Source organism: Oryctolagus cuniculus, chromosome 5, assembly GCF_964237555.1.
Source record: "Oryctolagus cuniculus chromosome 5, mOryCun1.1, whole genome shotgun sequence".
Classification (NCBI taxonomy): domain Eukaryota; kingdom Metazoa; phylum Chordata; class Mammalia; order Lagomorpha; family Leporidae; genus Oryctolagus; species Oryctolagus cuniculus.
This window is the reverse complement of record NC_091436.1, coordinates 139,699,495-139,717,221: the sequence shown is the minus strand read 5'-3', so window position 1 is coordinate 139,717,221 and position 17,727 is coordinate 139,699,495. Positions and strand designations below refer to the sequence as shown.

Below are 17,727 nucleotides of genomic sequence, written 5' to 3'. Positions count from 1 at the left end.
GACCTCCCTGAACTGCCAAGGTCCTCATGGTCCCTTATCCTCCTCTCAGTCCCTGGCACCCAAGCCACACCCACCCCTACACCAGCCCCATGAGCGTTCATAATGGCAGCAGGCTCAGATGTGGGACCCAGGGGTGAGAAATGGGAGCAGAGGTCTTGTCCCAGGGTGCAGCAGCAGGGCAGAGGTGCCAGCTTGTGGTCCCACCCAGTGCACTGAGCAGCAGTGGGCTGGGTCACAGTAGCCCCCAGAGATCAACACAAATGCACAGTTTGTATCACTTCAAGATACTGTGCACACAGGGTTCCTTTGGACTACTGGGTGCCTGTGGCTGTTTCCTGTGGTCCTGTGCATTTTCTTTGTCAAACTAAGGGCAAGGATGACTGGTTCCACTCAGTGTGTGTTCCATGGTAAAACTTGGTTCTAGTTGACCTGTATCTTCTGTCTGCTGGTTCAGTTCCTGAATAGCCATAACAGCCAAGTTTGGGCAAGGCCCATGTCCAGAGCCTAGAGTTCCACTTGGTTCCCCCTTGTAAGTGGCAGGGGTTCAAGGACTTGAACTTCACCTGCTGCTTCCCAGGAAGCTGAGTTGGAAGTAAAAGGTGAGACTGGAACACAAACACTCCAATGTGGGGTGCAGGAATGGCAAGCAGCGTTTTAACCCCTGCATCAGACGCCTGTCCCGGAGCACTCATTTTGAATTGGTTCTGTTCTAAGTGTATACTTAACTAACAGTACCTCGTGGGCAAAGTTGAAAAGCAGACCACTGCTTAGTCTTAAAAAGAATTCCAGATGACAGCCTGTCACACTCATTTAATTAGGAAGTTAAATAAGGTGGGATGGGAGCAAGTAGGACCGTGGGGAGCCCCCTGGAGCACCGGCAGTGTGCAGTGGGACTGGAGCATCCCCTCCAAAGCAAGGCACAGGCTATTTGGCAAGGAGAGACGAGGGGCAGGACCCCACTGTCAGGGCATGCTCAGGGAGGCCGGCCAGAGTGCATGCAACGGGGGTCACCCAGGCAATGTGTTCCGTGAGGCTGGGCACCGGGACAGCTGAGGCTCAGGCTGTTCGCAAAGGCTTGTGGTTCACCTGGCAGAAAGACAAGAGTTGATAACACTTGAGGCCTTGGCTGGCTGGTGCCGTGGCTCACTAGGCTAATCCTCCACCTGCAGTGCCGGCACACCGGGTTCTAGTCCTGGTCGGGGCGCCAGATTCTGTCCCGGTTGTCCCCCTTCCAGGCCAGCTCTCTGCTATGGCCCGGGAGTGCAGTGGAGGATGGCCCAAGTACTTGGGCCCTGCACCCGCATGGGAGACCAGGAAAAGCACCTTTTGCCGTTGGTTCACTCTCCAATGGCCACCGCGGCCAGCGCGCTGATCCGATGGCAGGAGCCAGGAGCCAGGTGCTTTTCCTGGTCTCCCATGGGGTGCAGGGCCCAAGCACCTGGGCCATCCTCCACTGCACTCCCTGGCCACAGCAGAGAGCTGGCCTGGAAGAGGGGCAACCAGGACAGAATCCGGCGCCCTGACCGGGATTAGAACCTGGTGTGCCGGCGCCGCTAGGCGGAGGATTAGCCTAGTGAGCCGCGGCACCGGCCCATGCAGTTTTCTTCGTAATACGCATTTCCATTTTGAGACTCCTTGCATACATATTTTTACTACACACATTATGCTATGTGCCGGATGCTGTTCCAAACACTACGTTTACTGAATCCCCTTAACAAGTAGTTTCTAGCAACTGAATCACAGGCATGAAACACAGGGAGGCTGATAACGCGTCCACGGTCACACCTAGGAGGCAGTGGTCCTGAGCCTGTTCTCTCACCTTCCCCATGACCCACAGGTGGATAAACCCAGGCACTGAGAAACAGTGATTTGCCTTGGAACTAACCGAGAGCAGGCCGCAGTGAGTCCCCCAGGCACAGGCTCCGGAGCCAGCCAGCCTGTGCTCAGCTTCCCTGGCTAAATATGTGACTAGCTTATTAACATGTTGGAAGTTCAGTATCTACTTTGTAAAACACCCTGAGGGCAGTTTGGTTCAAAACAAACCAACCAAGCCTCATCTATATGTAGAAACCCAGCCCTGTGTCTGGCACATAGAAAGCAGCAGATAAACACCAGCGACTGACTACCGGGCTGCCAGCTGCTGGCCAAGCGCTGGGCGCAGGGATGCAGCCCCACCCCCAAAGACCCTCACCTGGGATATGCTGACACCTGTAAGTCGCTCCACACTCTCTGGCAGACGGCTTAGGATGTCCAGTACTTCCCCGGTCACTTTGGCTGCCCCCACAGTCCCACTTCCGCTGGACACCAGCGTGATCTTATTGGCTGAGGTCAGGGGACCGCTGATCTCCTGGGCCACCTGGCAGGGGAGAGACACCTGCTGAGCACCTCTCTACAACAAGGACCCTGAGTTCTCAGGTCCTTGCCCTTCGGATCATCCATCCTCACTGGTAATTTCCACCCCCTCATTTACGGTCCCCTGGCCCGGCTCAACCCATCTCATCCCGGGGGCCGGTTCCTCTCCCGGTGCCCACAGGCGCCCAGACCTGCGGCAGCTTCTCCAGCAGCATGTCCAGCTGAGCAGCCTCCTGGTACAGCTGGAAGGCTTCGGCCTTCTTGGCCATCTGCTCAGCCTCGGCACGGGCTCGGGCCCCAATGGCAAAGGCTTCGGCTTCCCCACGCATCTGAGGAGGATACAGGTGATACCTGTCCAGGCAATGGCTGGGAAGAATTCAGAGGGAGAAAGGGCTGGGCCAGCCCAGGCCAGGCAGGGGCCCCCAACTCCCTCCAGGAGCCAATGGGGGCCAGCCGCTCACTCACCCGCACGGATTCCGCCTCCGCTTCCGCCTGCATAATCAGCTGCGACCTGGGGACGAGGGAGGGGCGAGCAGGAGCTGAGAGGGGGCCTCTGCTCCCAGGAGAGCACCAGCCCCAGTGCTGGGGGGACGGGGGCTCCTGCAAACTGAGTTCCACAGGAGTCGAGGTGCCGAAGGGCTCAGCGCTCCATCCTGGGGCACTCACTCAGGAGACCAAGGGGCGAGGGCGTGGGCGAGGGCGTGGGCGTGGTCGGGGTCCAGGGAAGAGCATTTACTTCTCGGCCTCGGCGAGGCGCTCCAGCCGGTAGCGCTCGGCTTCGGCGGGCTTCCGCACGCGGGCCTCCAGCTCCTTCTCCCGGCGGGCGATCTCCTGCTCCTGCACTGCCACCTGCTGGGCCCGCTCCACCACTTGCACCTGCACGCGCTGCTCCTCGATTTGCTGCTTCGTCTTGGCCACCTAGGTAAGGAGGGGCGCTCGCTGGGGGTCAGCGCCGAAGGCAGAGCCAGTGCCCAGGGGTAAGAGAAAGGGAGAAGCCCGGGCTCCAGGAAAGGCTATAAAGGAGGCCCACGAAGACGGGCTCCCCAGCGGCGCAGCCAAGCCAGTGGAATCCATTTCCCACACGGAGCAGGGCGTGGCCTGGGTGTGCCCCGATGGTCCTCTTCCTCTGAGCCAGGATCTGCATCAGAGCTCGGCAGGGCTGGGACCCGGCTCCTGTTCTCCTTTAGGTGACTCTCTGACGAGCTCCCATATTCTGTTTCTCACTCCAGAGTGTGAACAGCTGGAGGGGACTGAGCCCACCTCCACTTCCATGGTCTCTCTCAAGCACATCTATGCTGCCACACCCCTAATGCAGCCACCATCAGTTCTGGGTCTGGCTATTGCAACAGCTACTAGCTACTGGTGGGGAAGGGAAAGGGGGGGGGGGTCTTACAAAATTTTTACCCTTTGGGGCCGGTGCTGTGGCGTAGTGGGTTAATCCAGCACCTGTGATGCCGGCATCCCATAGGGGCACCGGTTCCTGGCAGCTCCACTTCTGATCCCTGCTAATGCACCTGGGAAAGCAGTGGAAGATGACCCAAGTACTTGGGCTCTTGCATCCGCATGGGAGACCCGGAAGAAACTTCGGGATCCCAGCTTCAGATCAGATCAGCTCCAGCCTGTGTGGCCAATTGAGGAGAGAACCAGTGGATGGGAGATTGATCTATCTCTCTTTCTCTCTCTCCATAACCCTGGCTTGCAAATAAATAAATCTTTAAAAAAATTTTTTTTACCCTTTGCATATGGTATTCATTGTAAAGGCAACAGTAAGAAGTAACACTCCCCCCACCCCACTCCCATCTCTTTCCCCAAACCTACCAGTTCCCTTTCCCAGAAACCACGGCTGTGCCAGCGCCCCCTGTAGCCTTTCAGGGGGACTGTGCACAGAGTACCTCTTATACACGCTGATTTCATTTGCTTTTAATTTCTTAATTTTTTATTTGAAAGGCAGAGAGAGAGAGAGAGAGAGAGAGAGATCTTCCATCTGCAGGTTCACTCCCCAAATGGTTATCATAGCCAGGAGCCAGCAGCCTCATCCAGGTCTCCCCATGGGCCATCTTCTGCTACTTTCCCAGGTGCATTAGCAAGGAGCTGGATGGGAAATGGAGCAGCCAGGACTCGAACCAGTGCCCATATGGGATGTCGGCACTGCAGGTGAGGTTTAGCCTGCTACACCACAGCACTGGCCCCAGTTTCATTTTCCTATTCTCTGCAGTGTACAGGGTTCAGAAGCTTGCATAAGGTGCTGGGGAGGAATGGCACCAGGCAAGGAACACATCTCTCTCTTGCCCATTCCCCATGCTCAGCCATGCACATCACCCCACAGGTCTTATCACACAAGCCGTGTCACTCACCTTCTTCACTTCTACATCCTCTTTTGTTCTTTATTCTTTGTCCCTGTTTCCTGAATGAAAACTCTTCTCTCACTGAGGCCATTTAAAAACACTTTTTAAAGACTTTATTATTATTTTTAAATGCTGATTTGGGGCCCAGCACTGTGGCGTAGCAGGTAAAGCCACCGCCCACAGTGCCAGCATCCCATATGGGCACCGGTTCAAGACCCGGCTGCTCCATTTTCAATCCAGCTCTTTGTTATGGCCTGGGAAAGCAGTAGACGATGGCCCAAGTGCTTGGGCCCCTGCATCCGCATGGGAAGACCCAGAGGAAGCTCCTGGCTGTTGTGGCCAACTGGGGAGTGAACCAACAGATGGAAGACCTCTCTCTCTCTGTGTAACTCTTACTTTCAAATAAATCTTTAAAAAATAAATAAAAATGCTGATTTTTTTTTATCTACTTGAGAGAGTGCGAGTGAATGAACATCTTTCTCCCTAGATACTCGCAAACAGGCATCAACATTGTGGCACAAGGGGTTAAGTGGCTGCCTGCGATGTTGGCATCCCGTATGGGAGTGCCAGTTCCAGTCCCGGTTGCTCTGCTTCTGATGCAGCTCCCTGTTACTGCACCTGAGAAAGCAGCTAAAGTTGACCCACACACTTGAGCCCCTCCCACCGATGACCCAAACTGAGCTCCAGCCTCTTGGCTTCAGCCTGGCCCAGCCCCAGCTGTTGCATCCATCTGGGGAGTGAACCACCAGATGGACAATCTGTCTCTCCCTCTATATAACTCTGCCTCTTAAATAAATAAAATATATCATTTTAAATTAAAGTTTATTTATTTGAAAGGCAGAATTACCAAAACAGAGGGAAAGACAGAGAGAGAGATCTTCCATCTGCTGGTTCACTCCTCAGATGGACACAACAGCCAGGAGCTGGGGCTGGACCAGATGGAAGCCAGGAGCCTGGAACTCTGTCTGGGTCTCCCACATGGGTGGCACAGGCCCAAGCACTTAAGCTGTCATCTACTGCCTCCAGGACGCATTAGCAGAAGCTGGATCAGAAGCAGGGTATCCAGGACTCAGGGGGTGGGCATTCCTAGCAGCAGCTTAATATGCTGTGCCACACACCAAGAAAGCTTTATTCTGAAGTGAGCATTTGGCCTAAGAGTTACAATGCTGGTTGGGGCTGGGCTTTCGGCACAGCAGTTAAGTTTCAAAGTGCCTAGGTTTCAGTCCTGGCTCTGCTGTGATTCTAGCTTCCTGCTAATGTATACCCTGAGAGGCAACAGATGACGGCTCGAGTACTTGGGTTGCTACCACTCATATAGGAAACTTGGATTGAGTTCTGGGTCCCTGGCTTTGGTCTGGCCCTGCCATAGCTGTGTGGGCATTTACTGAATGAACCAGTGGAAGATCTGCCTTTCAAATAAGTAAAAATTAGAAAAGACAGACACTTTTTGGAACACCTGCATCCCATATCAGAGTCCCTGGGTTCAAATCCTGGCTCTATTGCCAATTCCAGCATTCCTGCTAATGCACACCTGGGGAGGCAGCTTGCAATGTCTCTATTCATAGGTCCTTGCCACCCATATGGGAGACCTGGATTGAGTTCCAGGCTTCCGGCTTCAACCTGGCACAGGAATTTGGGGGAGGGAACCAGTAAATGGGTGCTCTCTTTGTATGTGTATGTCTGTGTATTATATATATAACACAAATAATGTCTGTATATCCATCTGTCCTGTCTTCCCCTCTGTTTCCCTGCCTTTCAATAAATCAGTCTTGTTTCATGTTAAAGCTTGCTTCTCCCTGCATAGTAGTTCTCCTTCACATTGCTTGTTCTGTTGGGGGTTTGGTCTCTGCCTCCCGCGCTGAGGATCCCTCATTTTTCAGGTAATCTTTGCTGTCTTGCTCCCAGGGAGGAAGGTAACACACTGAAGGAAGCGCTGAGATGGCAGAGAGGCTGCTTAACCTTGAGCTTCACTCCTGGGTGACCTGGGGCAGGCCACGTACCCGGGAACGTCTGACTCATGATCGCACTGGTCACATTCCCTAGAACAGCCTTGTTGTTTGTGCGAAGACAGATGTCCTGGGAGCTGGATGGGGTGGAGGGGCGGCTGTCAGGATTCAGCCCTCAGTACCCATGGTGACCACCCTGTGATTTCACTGGTAAACAACCCCCAACTCTTACCGCTTACAGTCAGCTCCTGGCCACAACCTCTGGTTTGTTCTCCAGGCAGGAGAGGAGCCATCGTTCAGAGGCAGGAACCCACGCAGGGTCTCTGGCTGAGAAGCCCCTTTCCAGCCGTTCTTCCTCTCAGCAGGCTGCACCACGGCTAGAGGCACCCGGGGCTGCCAGCTCCTGAGCCTGGTCATCATTTTGCTGTTTCCCCTTGCAGGATTCAAGCTCAGCTGTCTCAGGGCTGCTTTGTCAATGACTGCTGATTTCCAGCTTCCAAAGCGATGCTGTGATTTTGGTTCCTATTTTCTCCAGTTTTAATTTTTTTAATCACCCTATGGTTTTATGAGAGAGTACTATAATGAGCTGCATTTATTCAATCCATCATCTTTGGAAAAGATCTGCTTCCTTTCCTCTCCCTTTTAAAGGTTTACTTATATATTTATTGGAAAGACATAGCAACATAAAGAGGTGTGTGTGTGTGTGTGTGAGAGAGAGAGAGAGAGATATCTTCCATCTGTTGGTTCAAATGGGTGCAACAGATGGGAATTCCATCCTCATCTCCCATGTGAGTGGCAGGGGCCCAGGAACTTGGGCCATCTTTTGCTGCCTTCCCAGGAACAATAGCAGGAAGCTGGATGGGAAGTGGTGCAGCTGGGACTTGAACTAGCACTCTGATATGGGATACGACATTATAAGCGGCAGCTTACCCTGCTCCACCACAGTGCTGGCCCCTTTCTTCTCATCTCATAGTCCATTCTCTACAAGGCAATCAGACTGCCCCTTACTATACCTTGCCAGCTCCCTGCTTAAAGTTCTCTAATAGTTTTGAACTCTCTTCTAGGTCTCCATCATGGCCAGCAACACCCTACATGATGTGGCCCTGCCTGTCTCTCCTTACTCACAGCACATCAGCCACCCCAGATCAGAAATCCCCTTCCTCAGGCTGGCGCTGTGGTGTAGCGGTTAAAGCTACCACCTGTGATGCCAGCATCCCATACAGGCACCAGTTCAAGTCCCAGCTGCAGAGGATTAACCTAATGTGCCACAGCACCAGCCCCAAGAAGTAGAGTTAACAGACACAGAGAGGAACAGATAGAGAAGTCCTCCATCCACTGGTTCACTCCCCAAATGGCCACAATGACCAGAGCTTAACCAATCTGAAGCCAGGAGCTTCTTCCGGGTCTCTCACAAAGGTGCAGGGCCCCAGGACTTGGGCCATCTCCCACTGCTTTCCCAGACCACAGCAGAGAGCTGGATCAGAACAAGAGCAGCTGGGATGGGAACCAGCACCCATACGGGACGCCCGCACTGCAGGTAGAGGTTTAGTCTATTACGCCACAGCGCTGACCCTCAAATAAATCTTTTTTTTTTTTTTTTTTTGACAGGCAGAGTTAGAGAGAGACAGAGAGAAAGGTCTTCCTTTCCGTTGGTTCACCCCCAAAATGGGTGCTACGGCCAGCGCGCTGCAATGATCCAAAGCCAGGAGCCAGGAGCTTCCTCTTGGTCTCCCATGCGGGTGCAGGGCCCAAGCACTTGGGCCATCCTCCACTGCACTCCTGGGCTACAGCAGAGAGCTGGACTGGAAGAGGAGCAACCAGGACAGAACCGGTGCCCCAACTGGGACTAGAACCTGGTGTGCCGGCGCCGCAGGTGGAGGATTAGCCAAGTGAGCCGCGGCGCCAGCCATAAATAAATTTTTTTTTTTTTTGACAGGCAGAGTGGACAGTGAGAGAGAGAGACAGAGAGAAAGGTCCTTCTTTTACCGTTGGTTCACCCTTCAATGGCCGCTGCAGCCGGCGCACCATGCTGATCCGATGGCAGGAACCAGGTACTTATCCTGGTCTCCCATGGGGTGCAGGGCCCAAGGACTTGGGCCATCCTCCACTGCACTCCCGGGCCACAGCAGAGAGCTGGCCTGGAAGAGTGGCAACCGGGACTAGAACCTGGTGTGCCGGTGCCACAAGGTGGAGGATTAGCCTAGTGAGCCGCGGTGCCAGCCCATAAATAAATCTTAAAAGAGAACTCTCTCTCCAGTTCCTGGGACACACCCAGTTCTTTCTGTCAGGGCCTTTTGTGTTTGTTGGTCCCCCTACCTAGCCACCAGCCACACGTGGTTATTTAAATGGCACAAACCTAAGATGTTGTTGTCACCACTCCTCTTCTTTAGATTAACTTCAACCTTATGGAAGCATCCTCTGACTCCCACCAAGCTCAATACAGTGTCCCTCCACTTATTTTTTCATATTAAACTATTATTTTTCTTCTCACAGCACTTAAGTAAAATATGGCCTGGGAAGTCCATTTACTTATTATCGATTTCCTGTATTATAATGTAAGCTCTATGAAATCTTCCTGTCTCCTCCACACTTACATCCTCGCCTCCAAAACGATGTCTAGCACACAGAAGGCACTTAACAGATATTTGCTGAATGAATCTTTGTTTCCAAGGCAACTAGCTGTGCCTGACACATAACAAGAAACTGTTAAAAGCTGAGCAGCACCCAGCCAGCCCAGCCTTCTAGAAGGCTAGGAAGCTTATCCACAGCCTCCCTGTGAGCTACTGGGGGCTTCACTATGGCAATGCTTCTCAAAACCCCAATATGCATAATATGTGTTCTAGGGACTCACCTGTTAGAACACAGGTTCCTGGCCGGCGCCGCGGCTCACTAGGCTAATCCTCCGCCTTGCGGCGCCGGCACACCGGGTTCTAGTCCCGGTTGGGGCGCTGGATTCTGTCCCGGTTGCCCCTCTTCCAGGCCAGCTCTCTGCTGTGGCCAGGGAGTGCAGTGGAGGATGGCCCAGGTGCTTGGGCCCTGCACCCCCTGGGAGACCAGGAAAAGCACCTGGCTCCTGGCTCCTGCCATCGGATCAGCGTGGTGTGCCGGCCGCAGCGGCCATTGGAGGGTGAACCAACGGCAAAGGAAGACCTTTCTCTCTCTCTCTCTCTCTCTCTCTCTCTCTCTCTCACAGTCCACTCTGCCTGTCAAAAAAAAAAAAAAAAGAAAGAAAGAACGAACACAGGTTCCGACTCAGTCGGCCAGACGGGACCCTGAGGTTTTGTATTTCCAACAAGCTTCCCAGTGGTGCTGACATGGCTGCCAGGCGGACCATGCTCAGAGCAGCAAAGCTCTACACCACCCTCGGCCGCCTATCAAGCTCAGGGATTCAGCATCACAACCAAAGGTGTTTTTACCCCATTATGCTTTCAGCCTGGACCCACTCCCAATAAAACTGAAATTCCTAACAGAGCTATCTTTTGGGTGAAGGGCATAAAGCCCAGTTGATCCTCATTGTCCACGGCAGTTCTGTTCTAGAAAGTAGCCGTGAACACTGAATTAGCTAATGCTTATTTTGTTCCCAGGGGAATATAGGGCTGGGTTCCTGTGAGCTTCTGGTCACAACATTAGCATCAACCCATGAACACACACCCCTGCTTTAGGCTTCTGCTCGAAGACACCTTAGGTAATGCACTGTAGCTCACACCTAAATGAAGCTTTTCTGACACACGGCTTCTCGTGCTAAGCGACAACAGACAGCACTTCACACAGTGCTTAGGGGCCACGGGAACCAGTGAACTCATGAACAAAAAGCAGCAGAGTGTGGGGGACAGTGGCAGGCAACATACCACCAAACGACGCTGCAGGAGGCAACTCCTTGGCGTGCGTGACCGTAATGTGCTGTGAGTACTGACTCTGGGGTTACCAGCACCTTCCAGTGAACATGCGGGGGTTCTCCCCCAAGGAAGCCCTGAATAACGAGGATGGGCTGTACCTCCTCGCGACATCAAGGGCTGCACAGATCACGCTTTGTAGGATTCCATGCCTGGCTCTCCTTTCTCCTTTCTCCAATCCTTCTTTGATAGCTGTTGTTTAGCCTATGGGGTGCTCCTATGCAACTTACAAGGCACTCCTTCCTCTGGGCAGATGCAAAGCCACTCCAGGCCGGCGCCGTGGCTCACTAGGCTAATCCTTCGCCTGCGGCGCCAGCACCCTGGGTTCTAGTCCCGGTTGGGGCGCCGGTTCTGTCCCGGTTGCTCCTCTTCCAGTCCAGCTCTCTGCTGTGGCCTGGGAGTGCAGTGGAGGATGGCTCAGATGCTTGGGCCCTACACCCACATGGGAGACCAGGGGGAGGCACCTGGCTCCTGGCTTTGGATTGGTGCAGCGCGCCGGCCGTGGCGGCCATTTGGGGGGTGAATCAACAGAGGGAGGACCTTTCTCTCTGTCTGTCTCTCTAACTCTGCCTGTCAAAACAAAACAAAACCCACTCCAGAATGTACAGACTGGTGAGTGGAGCACGGCTGGATCCTACCTGTAGTTCATCCCCTCCACCAGGTTCACAGGGCACCACCTGCCCCGAACATACGGCCCAAACCCTATTGATCAGCTCCCTTCTTGGCCTTCTCTTTGCTTTTCAGCTGAAATGTTAGTCTTTTAAATGTTTCCTTATGTGGGGAGAAACAGAGAACTAGAAGATCAGAGTTGGAACAGGAGAGAGTGGTAGCCTGGGCAGGAGGGGAAGGGGCAGCGAGCAGCCTGGACCCCTCCCCGGTGCGAGGCTCTCACCTGAAGCTGGTAGGCCAGGTCAGCCTGTGCTCGGCGGGTGTTGACCTCGATGTCGTAGGCGGCCTTCTTCAGCTCGTAGTCCCTCTGCGCCTTGGCCATCTCGATCTCGCTCAGGTACTGAGCGGACACCTTTTCCTGCCTGGCTTTAGCTTCCTGTCCAAGCAGAGATCAGGCAGGAGAAGTCAGGGCAGAAAGAAAGAAGGTCATCAAGCGAGAGCTTCCCTCCCAGCCCCACCAGCCCCCTCAGCTGTGCCCCTCCCAGCCCCCATCAATCTCACCCGGATCCCAGCATCTCTCTTGGCCTCTGCTTCCCCGATGCGAGCATCCTTTTGGACTTGAGCGGTCCGCGCCTTCCCCAAAGAGTGTAAATAGTCCTGTGGGGGTGGGGCAGAAATCAGGAGTCCTCAGAAGGGCAGGGGAGGTGGGCGAGGGGGCCAGGAAGGACCACCAGCCTGGCTTTACCTGGTCATCGTGAATGTCCTTCAGTGTGTAGCTCACCACGCTGATGCCCATGTTGACCAAGTCTGATGAGGCCACTTTGAAAACTTGCTCTGAGAACTTCTGCCTGTCCTTATAGATCTCCTAGGAGAACAGAAAGAGTGGGGGGCAGAAGAACCTTCAGCTCCCAGCCCACCACCTCTTGCAGACTAGCTGGGTCCTTGGGGTCCATGGATTCTGCACCGCACCCCCACTGCCCTCCGGGGCCCACCTCCACAGTCATGTGAGCCATGATGGCCCGCTGGTGGCCCTCCAGGGTCTCCAGCGCGATGTGGGCAATCTCAGCTTCCGTCTTCCCCAGGAACATCTGGCAGGCAGCTGCCAACATCTCCTTGTTCTGCCCCTGGATTTTCACCTGCAGCCAGGGGAGGCGGAGGGGGAGGCCTCAGGAAGCCAGGGAGAGAAAGGGGAGCCCTCTAAGAGATGCTTCTAAGGGGCCTGGGGTGCCTGGAACATGCCAGACTAGCAGCCGAGTTTCTTTGCAAGCAGAGGTTGAGAAGTTCATGGCCAGAAACCTCTAGGAGGTGATGGAGCAGTAGACTCTGGGGAAGGCTCTGATAGCCTCACCTGGGCGATGCCAGTGACTGAGATGGGGACCCCATGGCGAGTGTAGACTTTTTCACTCTTGACATTGAGGGTCAGTGTGTTGAGAGAGATCCTGGGGGCAGGGGCGGGAGAAGACACAGACAGTAAGAAAGGCAGGAGAGAGACTGAAAGCCAAGGCGTTCCATCCCTGTGCTCCTCCTACCCACCTCTGGATCTGCTGGATGCAGGGCAGGACAAAGACGCGGCCTCCAGCCACCATGACTGGGGGGCTCCGGCAGAAACCTGCGAGGGGCGGGGCGGTGAGTGGCCACGGAGGAGCTGGGGGCGGGCCCCAGTCCCCAAGAGACAGCTTAGGACCCGCAGGGCAGGTAGCCTGGACTTGGGCAGGGGGCGGCTGGCCATGACAGGTGGGTCTCTCACGACCATCAGGGGGCAGAAGCTGGGCGCTGGGGAGCTGGCAGGGAAGGGGGAGACGCGGCAGCGAGCAGACTCACAGCGGTTTGGGGGTGGGAGGGTTAACTGGCTGTCTGGGACGAGAACAGTACTCACCCGAGACCACCATGGCCTCATTTGGGCCGCAGGTGAAAAACATGATTCAAGAGGAAGCTGGAGGAGACGGAGAGAACGCCTTTGCGCATGGGCACGCCCGTCCCTTCCGCACCCCTGGGTCCGCTACGGCTTACCCCAGCGCAACCCTGAAAATCCCTTGCGTAAACCCTTCCCCGTGTTTCCGGTCACTCCTTTCCCCCTGCCCTCCGCAGCTCCGGGCTGCTTCTCCCCGCCCCCACTTACCTTCCCGGACGCCCAGCGAGCCGAACAGGGGCAGCTAGCGCACCGGTCTCCCCGCAAGCCCGGCCCGGCCCTCCAGCCGGCCGCACCCTGCTGCTGCGGCAGACGCGAGCCCGCCCAGCCCACCCGCTCGGCCCCGCGCGCTCGGCCCGCCCCTTTCCCGGCAGGCCGCGCTGGGTCCGCGCCCGCCCGCCTGCGGCCCCGGCCCCTCGGGGCGCCCCGCTCTCCGCCGCCCTGCGGGAGCCGCAGTCCCGCCCCGGCCGCTGCGCGCTCCGCCCCGTGCGCGGGACGTGAGTTCCGCGGCTCCGGCACCCCCGGAGGAAGGGAGGCTGCCACACTTGGGCTGTGCCGCGGTTGACTTGGGGAAGCCACAGAGCCGGCAGCCAACGGCGGCCCTCCGACTCCGGGAAGAGGGGCTCCGGGACCGGGGGCGGGACGGGGCGGGGCGCGGCCACCGCTCCTCCCGCGGGCGGGGAGGAGGGACTCGCCGCTTGCAGAAAGAAGCACACTGGGAGAGTCACAGACGGTAAATCAGGTTTATTTGTGTTCACAGAACATACCGGGCGACCCCGACAGCCGCCCCTTAGGGGCAACCTGGAGGAGGTTGACGGCCCCAGACCTCATTCCCAGCAGTTCCCCGAAGCCTCGCACCGCAGACCGGCGGGGTTGAGACGCTGGAGAGCGCAAGGTGTCACCCACTAAAGACACGACCCACCACCACCCCCCTCCCGCTCTGCCTCCACCAACCCCACGAAGTCCAATAAATACCAAAAGACCTGCGTTTACAGCAGAGGGGGCGGATCTCGCGCCCTTGCATAAATTAAAATAAATATTACATACGTCCCTCCATCACCTAGGAGGACATATAAATACATATAAATACGAATGAGGAGTCCAGCCGGGCACCTGCAGGCGGCCTGCGTGGGCTCGCCCGGGCCCCGGCTGGCGCCTTGGCTGTAGTGTTGAGTTTGAGTTGCCTTGGAAGTCCCAGTTTGGGATACGCTCTTGTGCACCAGCTACGTCTGGTGTGGGTTGGGTTTTTCAGATTCTTCTGGGGGATGTGTAGTTAGAAGGCGGCTGGATGTTGCTGGAGGAAAGTGCTGAAGTCCAAAGCGTAGTCCGAGGGCTCCGAGGTCAGATTGAAGGGCTCGAGGACAGGGGGCGCCGGCGTGGGCGCCGGGAACTCGGCGCTGGGGGCGTCCTCCGGGACCAGGGGCGCCGACATATTCTCTTCGGCCATCAGGATCTGGCAGAACACTATAGTCAGCAGCACAAAGAGGAGTCTCTTGGCGGGATTCGGCTCTTCGGCTGGCGGCTGGCGCCGGACCTGAGGAAGGACAGACAGAAGGGACGGGTCAGATCAAGAGCCTGGCGTCCGGTGGTTCCCCAGCCGCACCAGGGCAGCGCGCCCCCCTCCCCCAGGCTGCCCACTCCGGAGACACTCACCGCTCGAGGGTACAGAACCCTGCGGCTTCTCCTCTTGTGCCCGCGAGAAGCGAGGGCGCGCATGGCGGGTGCCACCGCCGGCTCCGGGAGAGGATCGAAGGTGAAGATCTCAGGCCCAGAGCCCCGCCGGTGTCCCGGGCTGGTGGAGGGGGCAGGGGTCGGGGCTGGCAGGACGGCCATGGTGGAGAGCGAGCTGCGAGAGTGACACATAGCGCAGTGTGCAGCGTGGAGCCGAGTGCTGGCCGGCAGCGCGCGGGGCTCCTTATGTACGCCCGAGGATTGGGCGGGTCCTGGCGACTCCTCCTCCCGCAGCTGGGGAGCGGTTGGCTGGAGCCGGCTGGAAATTCCGACGATTAAGCAAAGGGAGGGGGTGGAGACCTGGCCCGTGCTACCCTCGGCGCCCAAGTGCACGTCGTGAATGGGGGTTGGTGAGGTCCCGGGCTGCAGGCACATGTCGGAGCATGTGGCAGCTTTAGCCAGGCCCACGACAGCATACAGATGGTTCAGCCACAAGCTCCATCACAGACCCCGACCCTGGGCAGGCAGCAGAGGTCACAAAAGGAAACCTGCCTGTTGGCTACATTACTGACCCAGCAAGGTCAAGGAACAGCAATTACACAGGCACGGACACACACCTGCAGGCTTGCATAGGAACACACGCCCCAAGAGGGAAGTCATTTCAGAAACTGGCAAGAGGACCAGGAAATGAACACACTAGCTCCCACAAGGCACAACCGTGTTTGCCTTAGCACACGTGAAGACACACACATGCACTTATCACATGTGCACACTCGTGCATACACATACCACGTGTGCATAACACACAGGTACAGCAAAGGTGCAAGGATTGCAGAGGGACAACCCAGCAGACCTGCTCACCTGGATGTGTCAGAATATGGTTCAGAGAGTCACAGAATAACAAAGGTTAAGAGGTTAGCAGCCAAATGTTTTACATTGTGAGACATTGTGCAAATGTTGCAGTAATGTAGTTACTTAAGACAGAATTGACACATTTCCATGACCCCCTTGGAGATAGCTGATCTCCCAGGCAGCATTTAAGATCTTCTGAGCATTCACCCGAGCCAGGTGCCTGTCAAAGGTGCTGTTGCCAGTGAGGAGGTAAGTTTCAGGGCGCTGCAAGCCAAATGAAGCTGACCCTTCAGCCCGGAGGGCTTTACCCGCCAGCATGGGGAGGGGACCATGACCAGGAGAATTCTCGAGGGTCCTAAGGAAATGGAAGCAGTCAGGGGCATCAGAAAGAACTGATGTTTACATCTGTCCAGTCAAGGGGGGAGAGGCTTCATGGCAGAGTGGCATTGGAGATGGCCTTGAACAGTGAGTGGGATATGACACATTCAGATGTGGATGATGACTGGGAGAAACAGCGTGGAATCAGCAAAGGCCTTGAACTGGAAAAGTACAGGATGTGTTTGGGGAATCACAAGGAAAACAACCTCAGAGGAAGTTTCCTGTAAAGGAGCAGTGGGGAGCCATGATGGCTGGAGAGGAGTGTGTCTGAATGTGGAGGGCTCAGCTGGTGGCCGGGAGCCTGAACTTGACTTCGGACCATGGAATTTGTGGGTTGAGATTAATAAAAAGAAAGAAAGAAAGAAAGAAAGAAAGAAAGAAAGAAAGAAAGAAAGAAAGAAAGAAAGAAAGAAAGAAAGAAAGAAAGAAAGAAAGAAAGAAAGAAAGAAAGAAAGAAAGAAAGAAAGAAAGAAAGAAAGAAAGAAAGAAAGAAAGAAAGAAAGAAAGAAAGAAAGAAAGAAAGAAAGAAAGAAAGAAAGAAAGAAAGAAAGAAAAGAAAGAAAAGAAAAGAAAGGAGGGGAGGGATTCAAGATGGGAACTGACTGGGGCAAGGACTGTGCTCAGGCTGGGGAGACACTGAGGCAGCAGACAGGGCGCGATGGAAAGGTTTCAGGTAGAAGATAAGAAGGGCCTGAAACGCTGACTGGAAGAGGTCGTCCTAGCATGAGGTCACTGGAATCTGACGGTGGGCGGACTGGACCTGCCGGTAGCGAAAGATGGGAAGATCAGGAAGGGCTCTGGGGGTTTGAAGTGCGTCTGGCTCAGATCTGTCGCCATCACATTAAGCTTGGTACACCAGGTCAGCACACCGATGATCTGCTCCAACAGAGGCTCTGTCCTGGGTACTATCCAGCCTCCCTGCCTCTTGTGAAATGAACAATAAAGTACAGACGTGTCAATGCACACATTGTAGTCACACATTGGCTGGGTCTCCCCAAGCTTTTGAGACATGGATACAAACCCTCACACAACTCTACAACATCTTAAGGAAATCTGAGGCAAGTCTCACAAGGACATCAAACAAGAAACACCTAAGGGCATTTTTCAGCCATATTTCAGTATAGGAAGGCGATAAGGGACCGCTCCACAATTTGGCTAGAAATTGATATATTGTTGCCCTAATGCAATTGCTTCCAGGGCCTATGAGTTCCTTTGTTTGGCACCCATTACTCTTGGGTAAACATGGGAGACTCCTTTCCCATTACACACCTCTTCCAGGCAGGCCTGTAAAATACACCTCCTCCGTTAATAAAGACATATCTCTTCCTCACATCTGTCCTTTGTCCGCCATCAACCCTGCATCTAAAGCAAGCACGTGGAGCCTGCACACCCACTGGCGTCCTTACTCAAAGGCCAATGCACACTACGCAAGGACCAACGAATGAAAGCACATGACTGGTTGCACATGTGGACAGAGACACATCTTGGGGGTGGGGGAGATAGTGATGATGGAAGAAAACTGCTGGGTAGGAGAGAGGGGGAAGCACCCAAGGTCAGGAATTCATAACTTGTTTATGATGGAAAATTTCTCCAGGGCATCAGGCAGGGGAGGGGATAGGAAATGGATGTCAGGATCTTGCTTGGCCACTACCTCCCACATCTGGAATCTGGGCCTCCAGCTGGGTTTAGTTATCCTCACTGTCCTCCTAGCACACAGAGACCTTTCTTTGTGGCAAGACCAGAATGGGGACCCAGAGAACACTGCAGTGCCC

General features: G+C 55.1%; 2 protein-coding genes across 3 annotated transcripts; both read right to left on the bottom strand.

The window, feature by feature from the left end:
• Positions 1-795: 795 nt before the first annotated feature.
• On the bottom strand, positions 796-13,414 carry FLOT1 (flotillin 1). Of its 2 annotated transcripts, XM_002714360.5 has the most exons (13): positions 13,265-13,414; positions 13,022-13,078; positions 12,679-12,754; positions 12,494-12,584; positions 12,138-12,281; positions 11,891-12,010; positions 11,707-11,802; positions 11,429-11,581; positions 3,089-3,270; positions 2,818-2,863; positions 2,544-2,681; positions 2,192-2,356; positions 796-1,086 (listed from the first exon to the last, which is right to left on the bottom strand). In XM_002714360.5, the coding sequence occupies exons 2-13, from the start codon at positions 13,062-13,064 to the stop codon at positions 1,057-1,059; spliced, it is 1,284 nt and encodes a 427-aa protein (XP_002714406.1). In that variant the 5' UTR covers positions 13,065-13,078; positions 13,265-13,414; the 3' UTR covers positions 796-1,056. The 2 variants fall into 2 exon arrangements, with proteins under 2 accessions (XP_002714406.1, XP_017200498.1); XM_017345009.3 differs by lacking the exon at positions 12,138-12,281 and having other exon boundaries at positions 13,265-13,407.
• A 369-nt stretch (positions 13,415-13,783) lies between these two features.
• On the bottom strand, positions 13,784-15,070 carry IER3 (immediate early response 3). The gene is made up of 2 exons (XM_002714361.5): positions 14,708-15,070; positions 13,784-14,588 (listed from the first exon to the last, which is right to left on the bottom strand). Exons 1-2 carry the CDS (start codon positions 14,915-14,917, stop codon positions 14,328-14,330), a joined length of 471 nt encoding a protein of 156 aa, XP_002714407.1. The 5' UTR covers positions 14,918-15,070; the 3' UTR covers positions 13,784-14,327.
• Between the last annotated feature and the right edge of the window lie 2,657 nt (positions 15,071-17,727).